Genomic DNA, 25,777 nt, shown 5'->3' with positions numbered 1-25,777 from the left:
GTAAAACATTTGGCACGTTCATCTACCCCCACCCCACCAATTTCTACGCACTTAGCAGGAATGCTAAGAGGTTAAAATCAATATTGTCTTCAAGGGGCAGGAGCAAAACTTGGCACTAGGAGCTGACTCGCTAGGGCAAGTGGGACTTCCATGTTTGCCTAGTTTGCAAATTAGATGCAGACGAGGGGATAGTCATTGAATTTCGCTCCACAAACTACAGCGCCTTCGGACGTCAGTCTTTCGGCGCTCGTCTACTCTCCCCTGGCTCCTTTCCCTTCTTTCCCCAGCAGTCTCCCTGGCCTGGGGGCGCTCGGTGTTCGGCCTTGCCGCCTGTAGCCTGGTACTGGGACCGGAAGTTGCTCGAGGGAGGGGGGGACGGCTGTGATGGGGGGGTCTGTGGGGGGGGGCCGGTCCCTCCTCAGGTGAAGCTGCTGAAGGAGATGGAGCCGCCGTCGCTGAGTGCCCGGGTCCCGGCTTTGGCCCAGCTGCCGCCGCCTCAGTGACCCCACTCCCCCCGCACTGGGCCATCTGGGCCAGAGTGGGGGAACCCCGCCGCCCCGCCCCCCTCTCCCCCAATACCATCCCCTCTACCCCACCCCCCAGCTTGCGCGCGCGCGGAGCCGCCTCAGGTGAGTGAGGGGAGGGGCTTGGGCGAAGCTCGGGGGCGGGGCCTGGACAGCCGGGGGCGGGGCCTGAGGGGCGAGGGCTAGAATTAAGGGGAGACGTGGGGGCGGGCCGGGAGTAGGTTGTGGGGTGTGTTGGGGTCCGACAGGTTGAAGCTGGCCTGGGGGAGTTTGGCGCGAGGCCCCAAGATGAGGGGGAAGTACCCGGGACCTGGGATAGGTCTTAAAAAGGCGGGAGACGGGTCAGGGCAGATGTCTGAGGCCGCGCAGCGACTGGCGTGCTCAAGGCTCCTCCATAGGGTACGGCTGGAGGAGAACAGAGGGACAGCGAGAGTCCCTGGGCAAAAAGCGAGTGACAGTGAGAAGGTTGGAAAGACATGGGCCTAGGTGGGAACATCAAGACGAGAATTAGAGTAAAAGAATCATGTGGTATAGAAGAAACTTGGGGTGGAGTGAAAAGTGCTGTCTTGGTACTGGGTAGGGTGAGAAGTCTAGGGAACCTGAGAAGCAAGGCTGGGAAGGAAGAGAATCACTAGATAAGGAGCCCTAAAAAAGAAACATAACAGAGGAAGCCCTAGGGTGAGACGTCCATACAGAGGGAGTGGTCCATACCAAGGGAGTGACTTGGGAAGTTGGCTGCTTGCTTCCTGAATACTGAAACAGCCCTCCGTGTAGATTCTCACTTTTTTTTAGATTTTCTTTTGGTTTCTGGTGGTTTTTTATTTTTATTTTTTTAAATCGTGACCGGTTCTGTCTGAGGACAGCAGAATGTTTAATGGAACATGGACATTTAGATAAGAGTTTAGGGAATAAAGTACCCCATTCCCTCCTCCAAGGTTAAGAATTTACTAACTCGGCTTCCAGGAAGATTTGATTCATTACCAACCACTTTGTGTCAAGCTCTGCATACATTCCTTCACCTCAATCCTTTCTCTCGTAAGCAAAACTATCTACCATTGTAACTCCTATTGACCCCCACCTACATGTCTGGTAGCTACTGCTGTATCGCTTTCTCCCCAGCCTAAGCCTTCAAAGCATCTATGGTGGGCTTGGTATGTCTCTGACACATCATAAGATCTCCCAGCTCTAGGCTTTCCATCATATGGCCAAGCAGATGACTATTAAGGCCTGGCTGTCTCTACTTCCTGTACTTGCTCACTTTGTGCTAAGGTATGACATGTCCATGTCCTTAGTAAGTATGCAAAACAGATGTCTACCTAGAACATTTCCACTTAACTCAGATTCTGAGGACAAGGCCAGATAAAAGTCCAAATCAGACAGTCCTTGAGAGCTTAGCATCTTGTTTGATAGGGGTATGTGAAATGCCCAACTGGGAATCCCTCACCTCCCCATGGGCCTGCCAGTAGGTCACTGAATCTTCCTTTGTGGTATGCAAGGACTTTAGCCTTTCCCGCTAAGAGTCAAAGCCTGAGAATCCAGACTGGGTCATGAGAGGACAAAGTGGCTCCTGGGATAAAAACAAAGTCTTAAGAAAATAGCTTTACCAGTGGGAAATGAGAGGTCTCATTGGAGCTTCTAGGAACTGCCCTCAATTTGGGAGCTTCAGAATTATATCTTGTCCTAATCAATAAATGTCATGTCTCTTTGTCACCCACTGAGTGCAGTTAATTGTAGCTTCTGGGCAAACCCCTTCTTCTCAATAGAATAAAGGGAAGGGATGTTTCAGAACTTAGCTCAAAAATAAGTCTTGAATTTTTTCCAATAAAAATGCCACTGAAAGTTTCTTATTTTCCCTTGGTTTGAAATCTGCAACTTGTACTTTCCAGCATAAGAGGAACATTACCCCACCTTTACCCTACTCCACAAAAGAACTGTTTTCTCCCAAATTGTCCATCCCTTTTCACCAACACAAACACAAATGGCCAAGTTATGGACAGTTATTTCTAGCCTCATTTTACTCTGTTGGACCAAATAAGATCATGGGACCCTGTGGGTGTGGGCAGTGCCAGAGGCAGAGGAGCTCCCTTTCTTTGTTGCTGGAGGAAGCCCTGAGCCCCAGACTGTTTGATTTGCCTCCTCTTCTCAGAAGAGTTGCAGACTCTGTATTGGAAACAGAGAGACAGGTTCAAGGTTTATCAGACAAAAGAATCTAAGAAGAGGTAGTGCTGATGTGAATGGACTGGTACCCTGGGTCTAGCATTCACCTTGTGGGCTCTGCTGAATACATATGCTGGAATAGTCCTTGAGCCAAGAAGCCCTGTTTCTACCATAAAAAGACTTAAAGGGTATCCAGTTTGGCATTTCCCTCAAACCCATAATTGAAGAGACCTGAGGAGAGGATTGTTTCTTCTCCATCCATAAACCTTGTATTACAGCTCAAGGATTAAGTCGCCAAGACGCAGGCCCCAGACCTGTACATTTCAGCAATCAAAAGAAGAGGCATGGAGGGTGGCCCCAAACCTTCCAGCTGGGGCAAGATTTAACTTTATGCTTCAGTGGAAAGAACCTGGACTGATATCCTGGGTTCTACTTGTCCTACCTCTGGGCTTAGTTTCTTCTGTTAAAAACCAAGAAATAACATAACCAATTTCATTCCTCTACCCCATAATGTTGACACCCTTTTTCAGCATGAAGTTAGAATGGTCATTACCCCGATATTCCAGAAGATAGAGAGAATAATCAAATGAGAGGGAGGAGTTGTACCTGAGAAGTTAGGATTTAATAACTGATTATGACTACTGAATCATTATATAGATATTTCTTTTCTGTTTCTAGTGTGTTAGAAGAGCCAGAACAAAATACCTGAAATTGTTGAACTGTGACCAAAGATCTTTGATTCTTTGATAATGATTGTATAACTATATAGCTTTTATCTTATGACTGTGTGATTTTAAAAACCTTGTGACTGACACCCCTTTATCCAGTGTATGGTTAGGTGAGTAATAAAGATATGCATGGAACAAAACAAAACAAAACAAAGAACCAAGAGATTGGAGATCATCTGTCAACTCCATTCCAGCTCTAAGATCCCCCAGGTATTGGAGCATCCTTGGCCCAGGCCCTCTTCAAGAAAGAGAGAGGCTTATCAAATTTGATTGTCAGAGCAAGATTTTTATTTATTTATTTATTTGTACCAGAGAATCCTGAAAACATCTTTCTGGCCCAAATAACGGTGAGCATTATTGATCAGCATGCATTAGACACTTCTGGCTAGGACTGCCATCAAAGGCAAATGTTTCTGTCTTTTCCACATTTTGCCACCTACCCCAATCAGAATAGTTCATTGAGACTTGCATGTAATGTAATTTCAAACTTCCCTGAAGAGTGCTAACTGGGTTTGGGGCATATTTGGCTTCAAAACTGATTATTATAAAACTCAAATTGAACTCCCGTACTCTACTTTTGCTACCCCTGCCCAAACATACAACTGAACATCAGTGTCCTTGTGGGGCCTTTCTATAAACACAAGGCTTGTATATCTTGGGGGAATACCCCAAAAATGCAGCAAGTATCTCATCTGCATCACACCTTGTGATTTAAAGCGTGCCTCTTTCCTCAGTTCCATAAGTCCTGAAATGAGAGATGGGGGGAAAGATTGTTTCTCCTCCCACCATATAAACCTTAGGCTTCTCTTTCTTCTACAGTCTGCATGGGGCGGGGGTGAGCGGGGTGGGGGAGACACAAAGAAAAGATGCATCCATCTCAGATCCAAAAGGAGAAAAGGAGGTGCTATTTCCCCCACTGCCCAGGTGTTGCCTTCTTTTTAGCTCTTTCCCCTTCTTATTTTAGAGACTGGCCATTCCTGGGATGACCTGGGAATTCCTCCCCCCTGCACTGCTCCCCAAGCACTTGGATAATGAAGCTGAGCTGCCTTCCTCTGTGTGGCATGTAGACAGAAGGTCACCGTCTACAGCCAGGTGAAAAAATGAATCAGACCTTTCCACTCTAAAGACAGCCACATGAAAAAAGGTTGGTGGGTTTCCTTCAGAGAGCATTAAGTTGACCCTAAAGATCATTTCAGACGTGCAAATTGCTGTTTTGTGGAAAGTGGCATGCAACCAGGTTGCAGACAATGCCTAATTTCACTTCTCATCCCTTTACCCTTTCTCCCTCCATTATGCAAAGCTCTAATGGAAAGCAGAGCCAGCTTAGTGATTCCAACATAGTTCTGCTCAGATTTCATTCCGTTCTAGAAGACAGAAACAGGAAAGGGCTGGTGATGTAGGCATGTTCTACTTGTAATACCTGATCTACTCACTTGCAGCAGAGGGGAAGGTTCTGTCTTGCTAATGATCACTGGGCTCTACCCTCAGAACCCAGGTCCAAAGGACACCAGTGCAAAATTTCCCATCTCTCCCTGTTGCAGTTTGGAAATAATCCGAAGTCCAGCATGGATCCTTTCCACTCTTTCTTCCTCCACTATCTTTCCCCTATAATATTCACCACTTTTCTATCCACTAGGCCACACTGAGTGTGTCTTAAATTCCAGTTTTGGAATGTCCCTGGTTCAAGTGAGATTCTTTGGAAGATATGAAGACCTTTAATTATTTGTGATGTCCATCTTATTCAGGCTTTCAGCCACTCTGTAGAGAAAACTTGACTTTCTGTCATTCTTTTTAACAATAGAGCTGTGGGAATTATTTTGTAGAGATGGGGAGGATGGTAGCTGATGCCTGACTTACCCTTGGAAATCAAGCCCTGAGTTGATCCTCACCCACTGCCTGTCAGGGAGTCTGGTGGGAAATCTTCCATCTAGAAGGGATGTCCATTCCTGCCCATTCATGTTCATATGTGATGTTGTGTTGGTGGGAGAAAGCCAGGGACCTGGAGGACTCGTATTATGTTGCCAAGTATATTCAAAAGAACAGGGAAGAAATTTTTTCTTTTCCCAAAGGTTACAATGACCAACCATTCCTTGCTCCTCAGAGATACTTCCTTTTGAATTGGGAGACTGGCTGTTTCTGATTGCTTTGTATTCAGCTCACTGAGCAGAACTTACAGTACATATGTGCCTGCCTTCATCACTGAATGATGTATATATTGCTGTAAGGCCAGTTTCCTTCCAAAATCTTGGAACCAAACCTGTGTTGTGTAACTAACTTCTCTTCTCTCCTTATACCTATTCCCCCTAAGGTTTTGTTTCTACAATTAGCACTGTCTAATTTGACTCATGTCTTCTAAAGAGACACTAAGATCTGCCTGTCTGGTCACAGAGGGGAGGAGGTACTTTGCGTTGGTGAGGAGGATGGGAGGAGGCAGTGGGAATGTTGGGAGGGATGTGCCACCTGGAGATTTCAGCAAAGAGGAGAGTACAGCTACTAATTTCCTCCTGGCACTCAGGATGCCAGGATTCGGAACATCAGAGTCTCAATCCCCTATCACTTCCACGGTCACCAACTTGGCATTTAGGCCAGCTGGAGGCAGCTAAAGACTGATTGTGCACAAGATGTGTCACAGCTCCTGTTAAGAGCAATTAAGAAGGAGCAGAACTTAGTTTACTGCTCAGAACAAAGTCTAACTCAGAAAACAACTCCTTCAGATCCTTCTGGAAATCTTTTTGGGGCCATTTGGGCAGAAGCCAAGAATGAGATGTACTTCTTGAGCCTGTGCTAGCTGAAAGTTATGCTTTAACTGCTTTGCCCACCTAGTGCTTGTCTAGCCCCTAGTTCGCACTCATACACTCACACACATACACACAACTGTATTAGCATATTTCTTCCTGTAGAGCCAGGTCAACTGTTCTTCCTTTTTAAGTAACAGACCCCACTGTCATGGGGATCACACCAAAGGAAAAGATGCCTTAATTGAAGTTAGAACCAGGGAAAAGCAAGATCTATGAAGGCCTTGAGTAGCCTGGCTTTTGAAAGGCAACATTATGGTTTACAGAAAGAGTACACCCCAGAGAGGCAGAAAACTTGTGTTCTTGTTCCAGTCTCACCATGAGCCCTGGGACAAGTCACTTAACTGCTCTTAGCCTCAGTGTCTCCAACAAAAATGAGGGAATTTCTGCTCAATCTTGCCTCTCCTGCATGTGTGTATAAAAGGAAGTCATGTGTGTGGCACTTTGTGCTTTGCAGTAGTTTCGAAAAACCCCAAAGGGCAGTTATGGGGCTAATGATTTGGAAGTGAAAGGGGCCCCGTGAGTACCCAGACTACCCTTCCTCTTTTTCTGATATCTGACCACTTCAAGTTTTGTGGCTAGTTCCAGAGGGCGTGAGGTCTCTAACCGCAGCTCTGTGGACTTGGGTTCTCTAATCATGGCCCCTAAGGGAACTTTCAAGGAACTACTTATTATTGTAGCTTGGTCTAGCTGTCTGGTCCCAAAGCTCAGGCCATTACAGGCAGGATGTTAAGAAAAGAGGAGCTGAAAATAAACTTAGGGAATTTTGTTTCACATACCTAGGCTTCCTAGGGAATAAGGTTGAGACAATGGTATCTCTCAGCACCAGACAAGAATGGCAGGGAAATGGATACTTTTCTCTATATGCTTCCGCCAACCCTCCCCTCAGTTCTCTCCCACCTTGTCCATTTCCCTTCCCTGGCCTCTCTCAACATAGTATTGCAACCAAACCAAATTTTCATCCATCTGACTCAGTGAGATCCTTCAGAGACCAAGAAACCCAGTGGCAGCTCAGGCTGTTCCTTTGTCCCACTCTTGCTCCCTGAAATCTGCCTCTGGAGTATTTAGTTGTCATTAGATGAGTGGTGAAAGAAATTCTGGATGTATATAAATTTCCACCAAATAGATGTTTTTCCTCCTCCCACATGTTCCTAAGGAGACAATTCATTGCAACAAATTATCACTTTTAATTGTCCTCAGTTCCCGATTGTTTAATACTCTACTATCAATTACTGTTTGCCTTTCCTCAAATAAACTAACCTGTTTTAAATTCAGACTCATCCCCACCCTTTTAAAAAAAATAAATTCAGCATAGTAATTGATTAGTGGGAGAAGGAGCTACTTAAAGGTTTGATTTATCACACCTTTAGTAGAGGATCCATTAGGTAGGCTGCTCTCTTCCATCTTCTGTTTTCCTGTTACCCTCCCTCCCCCCAAATACCCAAAAAAAGAATCCCTTGAATGACTATATCTGATTTCTTCCTCTTATCACTACCCCCCACTCTTAACAGAGGCATAGAGCACCTCAGTGGAAGCTGTTTCTTTCCCCCCTGAGTACTGAGGTGTTAACATGTAGCATTAGCTCCACCTTCAGGGAGAGAATCTGCTCTCAAGACAATGCAAAACACACACACACACACACACACACACACACACACACACACACACACACACACACACACACACACACACACACAGAATGCAATGAAGACCACTCTGGAAAAAGATAGCATCCCCCCCCAAAAAAAAAAGCTGGGGAAGCCTGCAGAAGTTGTGGGTTAGAGGAAAACTTGGGGGGGGGGGTGCTTTGTAAATAGTGGTCTTTCTCACCAGGACAAAGTATGAGGTTTTTCTTCTTTAGCACAGTCTCAGATCAAGCTTAAATGATCTTCTAGATTCATTGCTAACTCAAGAGTATTAGAAAGAACACCCCCCACTTCCTCCCCCCCATCCCCACACCTGCCTTCCCACATGTGGCTTCTAATGGCAGCTTTTTCTCTTTCAGCAGAATCTCTTTAAGATGGACATAGAAGACTGCAATGGCCGCCTCTATATGTCTGGTATGCCCTCTCGTGTGTTCTGTTTGTAAGGGGCTGGAAGCAGACACTCTCCTGTGGAAAAGGGCAGGGAGCCTTCAGCCTAGACACAGGACCTCTAAATGCCCTTGTCACAGAACCAACACTCATGCTTGGTAGTGCGCATTTATTTTTGTGATTTTGCATTCCCTAAATAGTGATTCTCTTTCCCAGACTTCTTGCGGGATAAGGGAAAGGGATGATAACAGGAGGAGAATATGAGTGGAGACCATTAGCAAGAGGAATGATTGGAAGCCAATAGAAAGAAGGAAGAAGTCATTTCTTCTCCTGTGCTCTGAGGTCACCAACCAAAAATGATATATTCTCCAGATAGAGAGCAGAGCAGGGTTCACACCTCAAAGGCCTGCAGACGCCATGTGGGTATGTAAATGAATGAAGTGGGTTTGGGTCATAAGTAGAAAAGAATTGTGGGGACTGTCGAACTGGAAAGAACATGTCCCACCTGAAAGATCAGCAGCTGTTCAGCTTCCACCTGTCAGTGCCTTAATGTGCAGCCAGTGTAGCCCAAACTTCCCATTTTTCAAGAGAAAACAGAAACCCAGATTTTTTATATGACATTTCCCATTTAAAAATAATAACTCAGTATTTTAAAAAATGCACCATGGGGCAAATCAAACTTATCTTGGACTGGATTCAGTCAGAGGGCCACCAAGTTTAAAGCCTTTGAAGTAGGGATAATAGAGTCCAATTCTCATTCCCTTCCTCCCAATCCTTTTCCACAATATTAACATGTTAAAGCTTTTCACACCTGCCAGATACTCTTACTAAGGCAGAAGAAATCTTTGCTTATAGTATGAATGGCTTTTGGAGATGTAAAAGTAATCAGGAGCCTCTCAAAGTTTAACAAGGTGAAAAGACATTTATTTGGCTCCCTCTCTGAGAATGTAGGAAAGGGCTGGTGACAGAGTTTGTCTATGGATTAGAAGGAATAATTTTTGGACTATTAGAATTTCAGGACAGTGAGTGATTAAGAGGTAAGGGAAGCCAGTATTGGGTTTTGGGTTTTGACATGATGAGTCTCCCCATCAGAAATCTAAGCATCACTGTGGAAATTATGTATAGCTTTATTTTTTGCTCTAAAGGGGGATCAATGGAGGAAGTATTAGCATGAGCTAAGGGAGATAGCAAGATGGGTCAGACACACCTGTGAGAATCATTGGCTAATACCGAGGTAAGGTATGCCAATTTGATATGGCATATGATATGGCAATATGATATTGAATCTGACTCCTTTCTCATTTAAGGAGGGAAGGGCTTGGAATGGGTAAAGGCATCTGATAGCTGGCACATTCTGGGCAGAGTGACAGGGATCAGGTGGACTGATTTAATTGAAAGAGATTTTATCAGAACTTAACTCATGGCTCTTCTGAGGAACTGACCAAACCTCCTATTTCCTGCTCAGTTAAGCCTGGAGTCTCTGGTCCTTCAGGAAACCACTGCTGAGCAACAGCTACACTCAGGACCCTGTTGGGAACACTTAAGTGGATTAAAAACCAGTCCCTGCCCTAAGGTAGACAAATGAGAAACTAGGAAAGTGACTTGGAAATATATCCCATGGACCTTTTTTCAGTTGTATTTCTGGAGAATGTTGGATACTAGAGGAAAGCTTCTGAGGGTGTTTGCTTCACTGTGCTATGAAACCAAGCTTTCCCTGCTTTTCAGTAGGTTGGCATATGTCTTCTAGATAAGAACAGGCCTCTGCCCAGGATAGCTTTTGAATGAAAGTGGAGGCCGGAAACTCCTCATCTGTGCTTTGAGAATTTTAGATGTTAGCAGCTACCTTAGAGAGAAGGAAAAGGGAAGTCAAGGTAGGGCTAACATTTGCTCTGAAAAGTACCCCCTCTGGCACTGGGGATAGCTGAGATAATCCACTTGAGGAACATCTGAGAGCCCCATCACTGACCCATCTTTCCTGGGCTGATATGGAAGCAGGGACAAAGGCTGCAGTCACAATCTTCCTAAAGGACCCTGCCTCCAAGCCAGGTGGCTTTCCCCAGCCTGGCTGCTAAGTGAAGAAGGTATCTCTCCTGATCTTCAAAGAGACTTCCTCACCTTACCAAACCCGATTCAGAAAGTCCAATTTTTCTCCCCCTATCTCTTTCTAAAGGTCCAGATCATTCCTGGGGGAGGGGTGGGCATTAATTTACCACACAGATTCTCTCCCCACTCCGACTCCCTATCTTTCATTGGAAACTGAGTTGCTCAAACCCCGCTCAAGCAATTAATTAGTCCTTCCTCTTTTTCTGGGACTGTGAAGTGTTCAAGGGAACCTATTAAAAAGGGATCCAGGAGTACAACGCTGAAAGTTTCACAGCCCCTCCCACCCCCAAATTCTTGGAATTAGAAAATCTAGTCTTCCAAAGTAGGTCAGACGTCAGTGAGCAGCTCCTCTGGAAGACAAGGGAGCAGAGGCCTTGTCCTGATAGAGGGCAGATTCATCCAGGGCTGTTGGCTGCTAGGGCCCCAGGGACACGGGAGGGAAGGGGAGGTGGGAAGGCTGTTTTTGCCCGGGATCTGAAACGGCTTAAGGCCACACAGCAACACTAGCCTGAGACCAGACTATGTTGGGAAGGAGGGGGTGCTCAGTCCCCAGGTCTAGAGAGCCACCTCCTTCCCGGGGGAGGAGGGAAGGACGGAATCGGAGTGCTCGAGTTTTGGTGGGGGCGGGGCTTTCTGCCGATCTGAGAGCCTCGAAGCTTCCCGGTGTCCTGGGTCCCATGACCTCTGGGGCCTTGGCTTCCCTAGCTGGCAAAGGATTGGGCCTTCCCTGGGGGCTCCCGCCCTTTCTCCCTCCCACCCCGCAGGCCCATCCATCTCTCTCTCTCTCTCTTCGGCACACTCTTGCCTCTCGCAGGCATTTGTTGTGCAGTTCCTCTTTGTCTGCTGGGCACGAGGGCAACGGCATCCGCCTCCCCCTCCCTGTGCTCACTCCCCACCCCCACCCTCCTCTGGCTTGGGAAAGGGATGCTGTAGCCTAGCATCTAGCCCCCCTCCCATACACACATATACAGTCTCTCCAGCCCCCTCCTCAAGCACATCCAAGCGCCGCACTCTCTCTCTTAAACACACTCAACACACACACTCACACACGTACACCCTGGGCTGAGCTCTCCTTGCTGGCTGCAGCCGTGGGCCCCTGCTCACCGTGCCGCTGCCGCTGCCTGCGAAATGACGGCGGTTCCCCTCACTTCCAGGAATCTACGCTTCCTGGAAGGTGAGTGGCTGGGCTCACCCCTGCCTGCCACCGAGACGCAGACATGCACACACCACCCGCACTCCCTCGCCGTTTCCAAGGCGGCGGCCGCGCTCGCACCCCAGGGTCTCACCGGCAAGGGAAGGATAATGTAAGTTCAGGCAGAAGGCGGCTAGTGGAGGGGGGTTGGGGGGTGCTGGGGCAAGGGAGCCAATTCAGTAACAACTCCCAAGCCTGAGGAGAGGGAGAGGATGGGGGCTGCGTGTGTGTGTGTGTGTGTGTGTGTGTGTGTGTGTGTGTGTGTGTGTGTGTGTGTGTAGCGGGGGAGGGGGCGTTCCTCCTTACACTTGTGGAGGATGGGAAAGGTGTTTGGCGTTGCTAAGCAAAGACGGTGGCTTGGACAGTGGGAGCTGGTGGTGACATCTTGATTAGGCCTTGGGGACAGATGTAGAGCTGCCTGGGTGAAATGCCGAGACAGGCCTGGGTGAGCAAGGGGAGTAGAAAGAATCAAGGTAGGGAAGAGGAGCCTTGGCAGCAGATGCTTCAGCCTGGAGCAGAAATCTGAGGGGCCTCAGCCTCCTCCCCACAATAGAGCTGGAGATGGGTGTCTTTCTTTGCTCCTGAACCCACTGTTCCCAGCTAGCAGGCTAACGTCCTGCCATCCTAGAACCAGTGGTCCAAAAAGGGCAAGCAGTTATGCTGAGGTCCCTTGCAGAGAAGTGTGCAGGTTCAGGGCTTTCGCTGACCTCGTGGTTATTCCCTACAGGTAGCCACTCTTTGAAAGGATCGAGGGGATCGAGGAAGGACCCCTAGAATGGAGGGCTAGTCTCCTTCAACATGTGAAACACATTTAGCCTCTTGCCTTTCTGCCCTTTACCCACCTCCCAGTGTCCCTGATGCGAACCTCATGATTTGGCTTTGCTCTCTGAGGGTTTGGCCAATCTATGATGACTTTGACCAAAAGAATTTCTCTGAGACCTGAAAGCAATCTTAATTCTTGGATTTGACAGTCCGGGATTTCTTGGGAGACCCAAGCATTTGAAATTCCCTCACTGGGGTTTCTGGGGCTGAGAGAGGAACTGCTGAACTTCCTAATCTGACTCTAGTTCCCTTTATCCTCTGGCTAGAACTCAAAATCCCTGGAGCCTCAGAAAGATTTTCTGATCCCTGAAACTGATTCATTTTTATTTATTAGTCCCATAAAAGTACACTTGAGCCTGTTTTCCCTCTTACCTTTATCCTAGAGAGGGCAACAGTATCAAAAAGCCTCTTGAACTACTAGTGTAACTCTGGAGGCACCTGCTCTTCCTCCTATTTCCAGCCTTAATAGGGAGAGCCACAAAGGATATTTTCCTCTTTATGTCCCAAAATGTCTCTTTAAAGATATTTTCCTCATACTGCAAGCCCTTGACTAAGAAGCAACATCAGCCTACCAGGCTAGGACCAGCAGTGGATTTCCAGCAAGCTCACTAATCCATTTGGGGTCAATAACTCAGCTCCAGGGCCCAGAACACTGTTTGTCCCCCATTACTAACATCAAGTGATTTAGGGCAAGTCAGCACTAACATCTGAAAAGGAATGAGAAGATATTCTTTCAGCCCTTCTAACCTTATAAACCCTACACTTAGTTGAAAGGACATATTTTAAAACTGGGTCTGAGTGTACAGGTCTCAATCCACAATTCTGAAGTGATCGCTTCATGATGCATATGTGGTTCTGATTTCAGGCAACTTTTTTAGATATTATGGCTCACCTAAAGAGCCCTAGTTTGGGAAACTGAGTTTCAAGCCATATGGTTTTATCTGTAGATAATGAACAAATTTCCTCAGGCTTTGATGGGATAGAAAGGGGGAAATGGGACTTTTAGGAGAGGATATGAATGGGAAATGGTCCCAAAGTCCTGAGTGGTTGTTTTCTTCCCACTGACCAAAGCTGGAGAGGTATCCCTCAGGAGGGTGTGTTCCGGATTTCTTGCCTCAGGCCCAAGACTCCAACCATTTTATAATGGAATCTTTATTTTGTGAAAGTAAGTATGTGCATAGCTGGGCAAATTGGGTAAAGTACTAACAGGTGGATTTTAGGATGAATTTTAGGGTTTGTCTCTCTCTCTCACCCTATTCCATATTTAGGCTTGTATGCACACATCTATGCATGTTCATGTTAGCAGATGATGTATAAAGCTGTGGGTATGTTTATATCAGTAGGGATATTCTTTTTATGTTTATCTATATATGTGATACATGTCTGTTTATATGTGTGTGTTTACATGTGTTTTTATTTCACCTATATCCTTATGCAGAAGATTGTGGGGAGGAGGGATTTTTTTAAAAAGACATGATTCGTATCTTCAGGTATGTTATCTGATTTTTAAAAACATACATGAAACTCTCAAAAAGCATTTTTAAAAAGCAATTTGTCAATTAAAATTAATATATTGAGAATAAACTGATTATGTAAATGTCAAGGGAACATCAGGTAGTAAATGTGTGACCAGAATCAGGTCAGATAGGAGGCTTTCTGGAGTAGTCAAATTTTTGCTGAATTTAGAAGGTCTTACTGAGCCTAGCTTTTCCCTTCCAAGATAGAGACTTCCAATTGATTGTGTAGGTGGTCAGTTATGTCTGCAATCAGGTTTTAGTTACACCACTACCAGCTACATGACCTTAGGCAAGGAACATAACCTCTTTTCTGCCTCAGTTTCCTCATCTGCAAAATTAAGATAATTTTAGCACCTACCTCATAGGGTTGTTGTGTAGATTAAATGAGAGAATTCATTTAAAGTGCATAAAGACTCTGGGAAGAAGCAGGCCTTCTAGCCTCTGAAACTGTGAGCCAATAAATTTCTGTTGTTAAACCAAAAAATAAAAATAAAATAAAAAAAATAAAGTGCATAAAGCAACCCCTGGCACACAGTAAGCATTCAACTAATGTTAGCTGCTATGGTTATTATTACTATTATTATCATTAGCTTCAGGGACAATTCCAGTTGCCCTTTCTGCAGATCCCGAACCTGGTGTTGGGGGCTCCGGAGAGGAACAGTAGGAAAGAACGTCTGTCCTGAACTGCCTCCCTCCTGAGGCCCCCATTTTCCTCTCCGCCCTGGCCCGCTCAGCCCCAGCCCTGCTTCCTGTGGACGTCAGGCAGTGATGCTCTTCCCCTCAGACCTAGATAAAGGTAGGGTGGGCAAGGCCTAGATGCCGAGCTCACGGAAGTCAGCACCAGGCACCCAGGCTGGCGGGGGCTGAGCCCAGCATATAACATTGCCTTGTACATGGCTACAAAATGAATTTGGAATTTAACTGAATTTTTAAAAGATAAGGCAGTAGACTGTGGATGGTTCTAACTCCAGCTTCACCTGCCGCCTTGCTCTCTCCTCCAAGGTAGCGGGGACTCGTCTCTGGAGAAGGAGTTCCTTGGGGCCCCAGTGGGGCCCTCTGTGAGCACCCCCAACAGCCAGCACTCTTCTCCTAGCCGCTCACTCAGTGGTAAGTTCAATCTCTTATTCCCTCCTGGCACTAGCAAGCCCCATTTGCTTTTGGCCCTCGATTCACCTTCCACTGGCAATCATTTCCCCATCATTGCCTCACTCTGGTTTCCTGCTCAGAGTCTCTAAAAGCGCTGAGGAACTCAGTGTCCAGGGTTTTACTGGCTTCTGAAAGGAGAGTGGATGGTCACTGCCAGATTAGGATGGAATTAAAAGAGGCCTGGGTGGGATTGAAGTAGAGGGTTCAAAGAGAAATTCTGGACTTGGAGAAACAGGTAGATAGAAGTGACTCGTCATTAGCTGGAGCTATGCAGGAAATAGAGATTAGAAAGACCCCACCATGACCACCACCATTCTCCTGCTCCAGACAGGGTCCCCATAACTGCCCTACCCCAGCTGGCCCTAGATATGTGACATTCTCTAAATGGTTGAAATAGCCAGGAATGTAGGTCAGAGCTAGAGCCAGAGCCTTCTCTTCAATGGCTCCTCCCTCCTTCACCACCACCTGGAATTTTATGGAAGGAGAATAGAGGGTTCAGTCTTCTGGGGATGCAGGATTATGTGAGCCAAATCTTTCCCAGGTTTGCTCTCTCTAGAGCCTGCTGTCTTTTCAGTCTTCCTAGGACTGTTCTCCTGCCGCTGTTACTTGCTGGCTTCCTGCCAGACTTCTTTCTTAATGACAATCAAGTAGAGGAGAAGGTTCCCCTTCGCCTCCGCCTCTCTCCAGTGACAGAAGATATCCTATGTACCCCAACTTTTCTCTCTTGATGTCTGTTTGTCTAGCTGGTGGGACAGAAGGATAAGGTTGTTTCAGGTCCCAGCAGGACCCTGATATCCTCACCTGGAATACCAGGTTGTTGGCCTTTTAAGGCCTAAATGTCTAAGGGGCTAAAGACAGGCTCTTGGACTTCAAGAGTGCCACTCTGGCCTGGAGACAGGTTCATCCTTTTGCCTGTCTCTGTCCTAAACACCATTCTACTCTCTAGCCAACTCCATCAAGGTGGAGATGTACAGCGATGAGGAGTCGAGCAGACTGCTGGGGCCAGATGAGCGGCTCCTGGAAAAAGACGACAGTGTGATTGTGGAAGACTCATTGTCCGAGCCCCTGGGTTACTGTGATGGGAGTGGCCCAGAGCCTCACTCCCCTGGTGGCATCCGGCTGCCCAATGGCAAGCTCAAGTGTGATGTCTGCGGCATGGTCTGTATTGGACCCAACGTGCTCATGGTGCACAAGCGCAGCCACACGGGTGAGTAAACCCAAGGGGTTCAGGGAGGAGCTCCTGGGGTGTGGTTGAGAGGCAGTGCTGGGACAGCTAGTAAGCTAGTAAGAGGGCTGGAAGAGGCTATGCTGGGAGTGGGGTGGCCTTGGAAAGGGAAGGGTCTCTCCCAGCACATTTTCTGACTGACAAAAAATGGGGATGGGAGGGTGGAACTTAGATTCTCCTTGATACCTGGACTTCCCTGACACTTCCCTCAGTTTTTATAAAGAAAAGCTGATAAAATTTTTTTCTTAGGACATAGGAAAGAGGAAAGTGTTGTGGCCTCAAGAAGGACACTTCAGTCCAACAAGAGTAGAGCTCCTGGCTATTGTTTGGGCCTTCCCATTTTATAATAAAGAAAAATGGAAAACAGAAGCCTCTTCCCAGCTTCCCCAGGCTTTGGGCTCCTGGGATAGATTGGGCCCTGTGAGGCTTAGTTTTGGGGAGCAGCCTTTTGGCCCAGTATTTCGGGCCTGGTGCCCCTCTCCCTACCATACACTTCTCTAATCCATGTCTTCCAAGGAGTTAAGACCCCAGGATCTTTATAAAGCAGGTTTGTGTGTGTGACACAGCCCTGCCCCTCAGACATGTGTTCTGAGCACCTACACTTGGGTGGGGTGGGGCAGAGGGTGGGGGACTGATTTGACCTTCAAAGTTTCTCATGCCCAGTCCTCTAGGGTCCGGTCTTTCACTTGCAGGTGAAAGGCCCTTCCACTGCAACCAGTGTGGTGCCTCCTTTACCCAGAAGGGGAACCTGCTGCGCCACATCAAGCTGCACTCTGGGGAGAAGCCCTTCAAATGCCCTTTTTGCAACTACGCCTGTCGCCGGCGTGATGCACTCACTGGCCACCTCCGCACACACTCAGGTCAGTGACCTTCCAGAGAGGGAGGAGGGAGGGAAGAGGTGGAATCTACTTAGTAAACAGAGCTCAGCAGCTTCTCTTGTATTTGAAGAGTTACAGTGTCTATCATTCGAGGAGGGGACAGCACTTATAGAGCAGATAAGGCTCTGCCTCTTTAACCCCGCCCCTGGGCAACAGGGCCCCATGGGGAATTTGGGGGACTCTTTGATGGGGATTTTACACCTGCCACATTCTGTGACAAGGAGCAAAAGGAGCATGGGCAAATGGTCTTGCTTCATAACAGTTACTCTCCCTGACTTTTGTTTTTTAAAGTACATGCTGATGCCAGGGCCATCTGTGCTCCATCACCCTCCACTTCTGAGCATGAGGGGAAACCCCTCCTCCCACTCCCATCTGTTCCAGGCCCCACACCTGCCACCATCTTCATCCTATCCCCATCCCCAACACCAGAGGTCTCAAGCAACCAGTCTATCCTCTCCTTTACTTCCTACTAGTTCCCTGTAAATATCCATGGTCATCCCAAGCTGTGGAAGAAAGGGAGTATGGGAACTCCAAACAAGAAAAGGGTAACCCCTTTCTGTTCCCCATACCAAGAAGTTGTCACCATCCCAGAAGCAAAATCAAGTCAAGAAGTTGCCTGGAGGTCAGTGTTTGGAACAGCACCAGAGAGCTGGATTAATAAGGTTTTCCAGCCCCGCCAAGGTTGTTGATCAATATCTGTCTGAATCAGTGGACAGATAGCACTTCTCAGGCATTTTACTGAGTTTTAAACTTCTGGCTCAGAGTTGGGAAGAGGCCAGAAGCTGAGTAGCAGGAAAGAGGGAGACCAAGATTGGGAAAAGGCAGGAAGAAGGGAAGAGAGTCTGTCCTTGGAAATTTTCCTTGCTATTTTTCTCTTATACTCTCCTGGATAAGGATTTAAAGGGACAGAGAAATCACCTCACCACCCTCTACTTTCTTCAGATACTTACCTTCTTCCAGGTTCTCTCGCCTTGGAACTGGGATCTCTATATTTATGTGAAGAAACAGGGAGAGACCATCATTGATCCATGCTTTATAATCTACAAAGCATTTCAAATACTTGTGTCTCTTCATGTGAGCCACATAACAACTCCAAGGTAGATGTTGTTATCTCCATTTTGCTAACAAGGAAACAAGGAGAAAAACAAAACAAAACAAAACAAAAAACAAAAAAACCCACAAAGTTTGCTGGTCACATAGCTATTCTGTGGTGGAGCTGGAACACAGGCCGGTCCGGCACCCGAGATAGGTGTTCTTTTCCTCAGAAGAGGGGCGGCTCCCCCTGCTGGTTTGGAACATGGATAGTTTGGCCCCTAGAATTCTTATCAATAGCAAGGCTAGTAGGTAGATTTTGGATATTGTTCTGTAGATTATTTGGGACAGAAGCAAACACACATACACTGTTGGGTCCCATCTCTGTGAGACTGTATTACAACCCACACTATAAGAAAAAAGGGGCTGGAGAATCATTCCTCTCCCAGATGTTAAGCCACTTTCCCTAAGGGTCTTGGGTCGCCGAGACCCTGGCGTTCATCTCATTCCCAAAATACTAGGGTTTACAGAGCAAGAGCAAAATGGTAATAGATTGATTCACTCAAGATCCAGCTTCAGCATGTGTGTGTAGTAATTACCAGTCCCCTGGAGATGCCGTTTCCTGTCTCCCTGCTCAGCAGTAGCAAGATGCATAAAATACACAATACCTTGTTTCTCTTCACTTTTTATCTCTCCTCTCGCAAATGTCATCTCTCAAGAGTTGTCTTTAAAGGAAATGTCGGTCTCAGTTTTCCCATTTTTTTTTCCTTCAGTAGAAATGAGATCTTTATTAAAAAAAGAAAAAGAAAGAAAGTTGGCATTCTCTTCCTTTGACTCTTTTCCTTTATTTTCTTCTCTGTTCTTTTATTCCTTTTCTCAGAATTTCTCTATCAGTGATGGTTTCTCTGGAGATCTCTTGGTATCTCAGTGTGGAAAGCTAGAAAGAAAGAGAAAATAAGCAGTAGGCCAGGTTAGGGATGGAGATAAAGTACAAGTAGAGGTTGACGAAAACTGCCCCTCCCAAGCAGATCTAAGCGTTCTCATTTCTGTCACCTCAGCTCACCAATTTCCCCCAAACCAAAGCAGATAGTTCATGAGCAAAAAATCCCCTTGTCTGATAAACAACATTTATACCCGCCTGCCCCATGGAAAGGTTAAACCACAGCCCGAGCCCCAGACTCTGATATCCTGGGGTGGGGCCAGCCTGCCTGCCAGGGATGATCTCCTACAAAGTCCCTGAGTCCTCCCTTCTTTTGAGCAGTAACTTGACCATCTTGAGGCCCACTACCAGTCCAAAGCTATATGTCCCAGGATCCCCTCTCTCTTCCTATGGCTGCACATTGTCCCTTTTCTCCAAATTTGGATCATCCGTCCATGGTTGCAGCTGAAGTTGGGGAAGGGAAGGCAAGCAGAATTCAACTTGGCAACATCCCTCCCTTCCCATGCCATTTGTTCCTGGATGATTTGGGGGATCTAGGGCACAGGAGAAGTAACTCTGAAGCCATTTCTTTCCTCTCTCCACCATAGTCTCCTCTCCCACAGTGGGCAAGCCCTACAAGTGTAACTACTGTGGCCGGAGCTACAAACAGCAGAGTACCCTGGAGGAGCACAAGGAGCGGTGCCACAACTACCTACAGAGTCTCAGCACTGAAGCCCAAGCTCTGGCTGGCCAACCAGGTGGGGCTGTAGGCAGGACTATCAGGGACTTGACAAGGGTGATTCTAGCACCTCCGTCACAAAGGGATGAGGTCTGTGGAACAGGGGGCATTTACACCAGTAAATCTGCCAAGCACCCAAGTTGATAGGTGCTGCAAGGAGATCCAGAGGTATGGTCTACATTCTCAGTCTAACGGGAGAGAGTGAATACAAGGGAATATAAAATCAATGGTCAGATATAAATAATTGTCCTCAAATTATCTGAAATGTTGCTGTGATGAGCTCTAGGAAGGGTACAGTAAGCAAAGCCCAGTTTCCCAGGCATAGGGTATGACCTTCCTTGGCTACTGACCTGCTGGTTTTCTCCAGGCAAAGGTTCCTGGGTAAATGCTACCACTGCTCTGTTCCCACCTTCCTCCCACTAGGTGATGAGATACGTGACCTGGAGATGGTGCCAGATTCCATGCTGCATTCATCCTCTGAGCGGCCAACTTTCATTGATCGCCTGGCCAACAGTCTCACCAAACGCAAGCGTTCTACCCCTCAGAAATTTGTAGGTAAGAGTTCAGTTAGAGAGGAGGAGTCAGCTTAAGCCACAGCTCATCTAAATCTGAGCTTTGGTAGTCATTAGACCAACTGGGTCTGGAGATTTGGTTGAGGTAAAGAGAGAGCGGTCTGGTGGCCTCTGATGCTCAGAGTCTAATCCAAGAACAGGAGGGGATTGAGTGGGAAGGTGAACCTTGAGTGGGTGGTGAGGGGTCAGTGTTGAGGACTCTTGTGCTGGTTGTAAGGGGAAGGAGCCAAGGGGGCTCAGGCTCTCCCAGTTTTTGAGAATAGCAAGGCCTTCAGTCTGTGTGGGCTTAGAGAAGAGCCCTTAGAGTCAAAAAAAGGAAATGAGTACATGGTTCTCCCACCTGGCCCTGGTCATTAGCTCTCTAAGGATCTGGAGCTTTGCAGTGTAATGGAGGAAGTAGTAAAGATCAGTGAGCTGGGTCTGAGTCCTCTTCTAAGATGACAGCCTAGAGTTGGGGAGGATCCCCACAGAGGACCTGTCCTCAGAGGGAAATGAGCAGTGGTTAATAACGTTACATCTTGCCCTGTGGGCAAGAAACAAAGAAGTTATCCTGAGGGAGCTTAGGAATTCTCTAGACCTTGCTCTGCTGAGAGCCACTTCTCCACAGGCGAAAAGCAGATGCGCTTCAGCCTCTCAGACCTCCCCTATGATGTGAACTCGGGTGGCTATGAGAAGGATGTGGAGTTGGTGGCACACCATGGCCTGGAGCCTGGCTTTGGAGGTTCACTGGCCTTTGTGGGGGCAGAGCATCTGCGTCCCCTCCGCCTCCCACCTACCAACTGCATCTCGGAACTCACGCCTGTCATCAGCTCTGTCTATACCCAGATGCAGCCTCTCCCCAGTCGACTGGAGCTTCCAGGGTCTCGAGAAGCAGGTGAGGGACCCGAGGACCTGGCTGATGGAGGCCCCCTCCTCTACCGGGCCCGAGGCCCCCTGACTGACCCTGGGGCATCCCCCAGCAATGGCTGCCAGGACTCCACAGATACAGAGAGCAACCACGAAGATCGGGTTGGGGGGGTAGTATCCCTTCCTCAGGGTCCCCCACCCCAGCCACCTCCCACCATTGTGGTGGGCCGGCCCAGTCCTGCCTACGCCAAAGAGGACCCCAAGCCACAGGAGGGCTTACCACGGGGCACCCCAGGTCCCTCCAAGGAAGTGCTTCGGGTGGTGGGTGAGAGTGGCGAGCCCGTGAAGGCCTTCAAGTGTGAGCATTGCCGCATCCTCTTCCTGGACCACGTCATGTTCACTATCCACATGGGCTGCCATGGCTTCAGAGACCCTTTTGAGTGCAACATCTGTGGTTACCACAGCCAGGACCGGTACGAGTTCTCTTCCCATATTGTCCGGGGGGAACATAAGGTGGGCTAGCGACCTCTCCTCCTCTCAGTCCACCACTCCGCTTACATACAGGTGTCTAGCCCTGCCCTCACCATATCCCAAGGAGTTTTGCTTTGTAGCCCTCACCACTGGCTACCTGACTTCACACCTGACCCTGACCCCTCCCCACCTACTCTCCTCATCTACCCTGACTTATTTAAACATTGTGATGAAATAGGTCATTTGCTTATGTTTCCCTTTTTTCTCTTCTCCTCACAGAGTTATTTGTTAATTAGTTGTTTTTTTTTTTAAACTTGTACCAGTCATTTGCCACTCCCCCACTCTCCATGGCCCCTTCCACTTTAGGCCTAATTTTTCTCTTTGATCCAGCTCCCTCCTCCAACAGCACCAGGAATAGGAAGCTCCTCTTAGTATAAAAAGACCTTGAGCTTCTTCTTGCTTTGTGTCCTCACTCTTTATATTATCTAATTCTTCAGTTTTGATGCTGATACCTCCTTCTGGCCCTACCTTAGGTCTGTGGCATTATATCTCCTCTCTGGGACCCTTCAACCTGGTACTCCATACCTCTTGTGCCCTCTCACTTTAGGCAGCTTGCACTATTCTTGAATGAATGAAAAATTTTCTCACTTGGAAGTAGGAGAAGATGAAGAAATTCTCCCGGGGACTGTGGGACTGAAGGTCTTCTTGACGTCCCCCTAGTAATATGAATTCCTCAAAGCCCACGTTTGGGATCTCCCTCTAGGATGTGATAGATCTCTTCTCTCTTCTGAAACAACTCAACACTGCTCTAGTCTTCTCAACCTGCCAGTCTACTCAGTGGTTGTTTCTCTCCTTGGAGTGCCCCAATTTTATATTCTCAGGGGCCAAGGCTAGGTCTGCAACCCTCTGTCTCTGAAACACTGGGAGCCACAGGTGCCTAATTGGGAGCCAGGGCATGAGAAAGGGGGTGGACAAGATTCTTCTGTTTCTCCTCCACCACTCAAACCTCTTCACTACTTTTCTAGTCTCTCAGAGGCTCTGTCAGTCCTCATCCTATGAGAAACTAGTGGGTTGCTGCCTGATGACAAGGGGAGATTCTCAACCCTCAGTCATGCTGCCTTCTTCTCCACCCTCAGCGGGATTCACCCTCTCATTCTCCGGCTCCTGGGCCCCATTTTAGGGTCAGAGGTGAGGAGAAAATGGGTGTTTCTTTTTTTTCTTCTAATTTTTAGTATAACCAAAAATTATCCAGAATGAGCACATGCCCCTCACCCCATTCCACCCCTGTCCCAGCAAGAATGGGATGGGCACAACTGGACTGGGGTCCCTTAACTGCCCCCTTCTCTGCTCAGCTCCCATACATAGGGTAGGAGGGGGCACTTTTCTCCTGGCTACTGCAGAGACCCTTGGCTATTTGGGTAACCTAGGATTAGTGAGTGGGGGCAGGAGATACAGCTTCACTGGAAGTGGATTTCTCTTTCTACAAGAGTTCCCTGCCCAAGGCCACAGCCATCCCACTCTCTGCTTCCTTGATATTCAAACCAAAGGCTGTTTTTCTATATTTAAAGAAATAAAAAGAAAGTAAAAACCAAACACAACACCTCACAAGTTGTAACACTTGGTCCTCTCTCTCTTTTCTCTTTGCTTCCTTTTACTTCCATCTTTCTTTCCACTTGACCTTTCCATATTGGCTCTTTTGCCTCCTACTTTTCTCACTCCCTACCAGGGATACTTTGGGGGGATGGTAAAGGGTTGGCTAAGGAACAGACTCTGGCATTGGGGCTCTTAAGGGCTCTGTGAGGAGTCTGCCTTATCCTCTTATGGGAAAGAAGACCCTAAAAAATTGTATCCTTTTCTCCCTCCTTTGTCTCCCCCATTATGTGGTCTCCCCAAGGAGAACCCAGTTGGCAGGTAGGGGCATTGTGGGATGAGGGGTTATTGTTCCTCCTTGACAATGTAGCAATAAACATGCTGCCAAGTACAGAGGATAGGGGAGTTAGCTTGGACAAGAGTGGTCTCCTGAAGAGGGAAGGGTCATCTCAACAGCACCCTGGATCATTGTTTCAAGACGGCAGCAGAGCTGAAGTAAATATCTGGGGTTCCCCAGAACGGCTCTGGTTATTGCATTCCTTCCTGCTAGACCTCCTCCCTACCACCTCTTCTGTGTCTGCTGTGTATTTGGTGTCACCTTAAAGGACTAGTCCCTTCTGGGGTATCAGAGCCTTAGGGTACCCCTCCCCCTCCCTCACCCCCCGCAGTCAGCTTTGGCACCTGTAACCTCCCGGAACATGAAGGACTATGCTCTGAGGCTACATCTGTGCCCATGAGAGCAGAGACTGGAAGGGCAAGACCAGGTGCTAAGGAGGGGAGAGAGGGGCACTCTGTCTCTCTCCAGACCATCACTGCACTTTAACCAGGGTCTTAGGTACAAAATCCTACTTACCAGAGCCTTTCAGCTCTGGAACCTCAAACATCCTCATGCTCTCTCCTAGCTCCTTTTGCATTTTAAAAAAAAAAAAAAGAAAGAAAAAAAAAAAGAAAGAAAGAAAAGGAAAAAAATAAAAACAACCACACTGAAACCTAAATGGAGAAAAGAGGTGTTTTCCTTTTATATTGATATTCAAAATCAGTACCACAAAAAATTTCTAAATAGACATTTTTCCAGACTTTGTTTTTTCATGTGTCTAAGCTGCAGATGAGATTTTGTAACACTTCTGGCAGCTTCTTTCCTTATGTACATAATATATATAATATACATATATTTTTAATCAGAAGTTATGAAGAACAAAAAAGAAAAAAAATAAAGACAACACAGAAGCAAGTGCAATACCACCTCTCTTCCTCTCTCCCAGGGTTTCATTTGTAGCCTATGCTTGGTGTCTCTTTTGATCCTTATCTCTTCACCTCCTCTTCTCTTCCTCTGGTATCCATCCCCCCATCCTTTTTTTTAAAACAGTTTTTCTCCTTTCTCAAGGGGAGCTAAACTAACTTTTGAGACTTATTGCAAAGCATTTTGTATATGTAATATATTGTAAGTAACTATTTGTGTAACGGAGATATACTACTGTAAGTTTTGTACTGTACTGGCTGAAGGTCTGTTATAAATAAACATGAGTAATTTAACACCCCTGGTTGTTTCTGCAGACTTCCTTTGCCTTGCTTTTCTGCTGGGAGGGAAGGGAACCTCCTTGTAGTATGCCATACCAATACTAAACAGTTCAGGAGGTGAACAAGACTGAGAGGAAGCCAAACAAGAGTGTTCAGGTTGTTACTGGAGAAGAACAGAGTTTTCAGTCTAGAATGGGAAGTAGGTGTTCCTATGGGGAGTACCTTCAGATTAGGAAAGAGAGCCCAACTTGACTATCCATCCAAAGCAGAGATTCATCCAACATTTGTTGAGCGCCTACTACATGCAAAACATTATATATTTAGGGAACTATAAGTTACAGTAACATGAGTGATGATGATAATAGACTCTACCATTTTTTGAGCATCTCATAAATAACAAGTATTTATTTAGTTGTAGAATTAATTAACCTACAAAGGAGTGATCATCATTACTGGTGAAGAAATAAAAGCTCAAGAGAGGATAAATAACTGGTCCAAGATCGATCACCCCACAACAGAACCAAAATTTGAGTACAGGGGTGTCTGCCTCCAAAGACTGTGCCTGTCCCTGCCTTTATGCAGCCAATGACAATCCTCCCCTTCCCCGGGCTATAAAAATCCAAAGAAAAGCCAAGACAGGAACATTGACTTGGCTCTGTCTTTTCTTTTTTCTTTATTAGAGAGGTTGTGGGTTTATAGAACAATCATGCACAAATTATAGGATTCCCATATACTACCCTGTTATTAACACCTTGCATTGGTAAGGAACAATTGTTATAATTGATGAAAGCACATATTTATAATTGTACTATTAACTATAGTCCATGGTTTAACTTAGGATACACTGTGTAGTGTGGCTCTATGAATTTTTTTAAATTTATTCTGTTACCATATATACAACTTAACATTTCCCATTTTAACCACATTCAGATATATATTTCAGTGCTGCTAATTATGTTCACAATGTTGT

The 25,777-nt window shown here is 46.8% G+C and overlaps 1 protein-coding gene and 1 long non-coding RNA gene across 11 annotated transcripts in view; one reads left to right on the top strand and one right to left on the bottom strand.

Annotated features, from left to right (window-relative positions):
* Nucleotides 1-422: 422 nt before the first annotated feature.
* Nucleotides 423-24,826, top strand: IKZF4 (IKAROS family zinc finger 4). Of its 10 annotated transcripts, XM_037846988.1 has the most exons (10): nucleotides 423-629; nucleotides 4,374-4,501; nucleotides 8,210-8,264; nucleotides 14,495-14,667; nucleotides 14,874-14,978; nucleotides 15,964-16,224; nucleotides 16,935-17,102; nucleotides 19,680-19,829; nucleotides 20,234-20,365; nucleotides 20,990-24,826. In XM_037846988.1, the coding sequence occupies exons 4-10, from the start codon at nucleotides 14,640-14,642 to the stop codon at nucleotides 21,748-21,750; spliced, it is 1,605 nt and encodes a 534-aa protein (XP_037702916.1). In that variant the 5' UTR covers nucleotides 423-629; nucleotides 4,374-4,501; nucleotides 8,210-8,264; nucleotides 14,495-14,639; the 3' UTR covers nucleotides 21,751-24,826. The 10 variants fall into 10 exon arrangements, with proteins under 10 accessions (XP_037702916.1, XP_037702914.1, XP_037702912.1 ...); XM_037846986.1 differs by lacking the exon at nucleotides 14,495-14,667 and having other exon boundaries at nucleotides 8,213-8,264; XM_037846984.1 differs by lacking the exon at nucleotides 14,495-14,667 and having other exon boundaries at nucleotides 4,374-4,553.
* The window catches only part of LOC119542322, a 55,681-nt gene continuing 48,910 nt past the window's right edge, over nucleotides 19,007-25,777 (bottom strand). The window contains exons 2-3 of the long non-coding RNA XR_005218448.1: nucleotides 21,509-21,661; nucleotides 19,007-19,089 (exon numbers count right to left, since the gene is read on the bottom strand). This is a non-coding gene — a long non-coding RNA (uncharacterized LOC119542322). The remainder of the gene's footprint in view (nucleotides 19,090-21,508; nucleotides 21,662-25,777) is intronic.

The sequence above is a fragment of the Choloepus didactylus genome, chromosome 8, assembly GCF_015220235.1.
Source record: "Choloepus didactylus isolate mChoDid1 chromosome 8, mChoDid1.pri, whole genome shotgun sequence".
In the NCBI taxonomy this organism is placed as follows: Eukaryota; Metazoa; Chordata; class Mammalia; order Pilosa; family Megalonychidae; genus Choloepus; species Choloepus didactylus.
Note: the sequence above shows the minus strand (reverse complement) of the source record. Positions and strands in the feature narration are given on the sequence as shown.

What these genes read in the sequence shown, in the direction of transcription:
- IKZF4 (XM_037846993.1), top strand. Translation starts at nt 11,558, where the DNA reads ATGCACACACCACCCGCACTCCCTCGCCGTTTCCAAGGCGGCGGCCGC. An exon ending in GGAATCTTTATTTTGTGAAA is followed by an intron (nt 13,520 to 14,873) that starts GTAAGTATGTGC and finishes CTCTCCTCCAAG; the next exon opens with GTAGCGGGGACTCGTCTCTG. An exon ending in AGCTCTGGCTGGCCAACCAG is followed by an intron (nt 19,830 to 20,233) that starts GTGGGGCTGTAG and finishes TCCTCCCACTAG; the next exon opens with GTGATGAGATACGTGACCTG.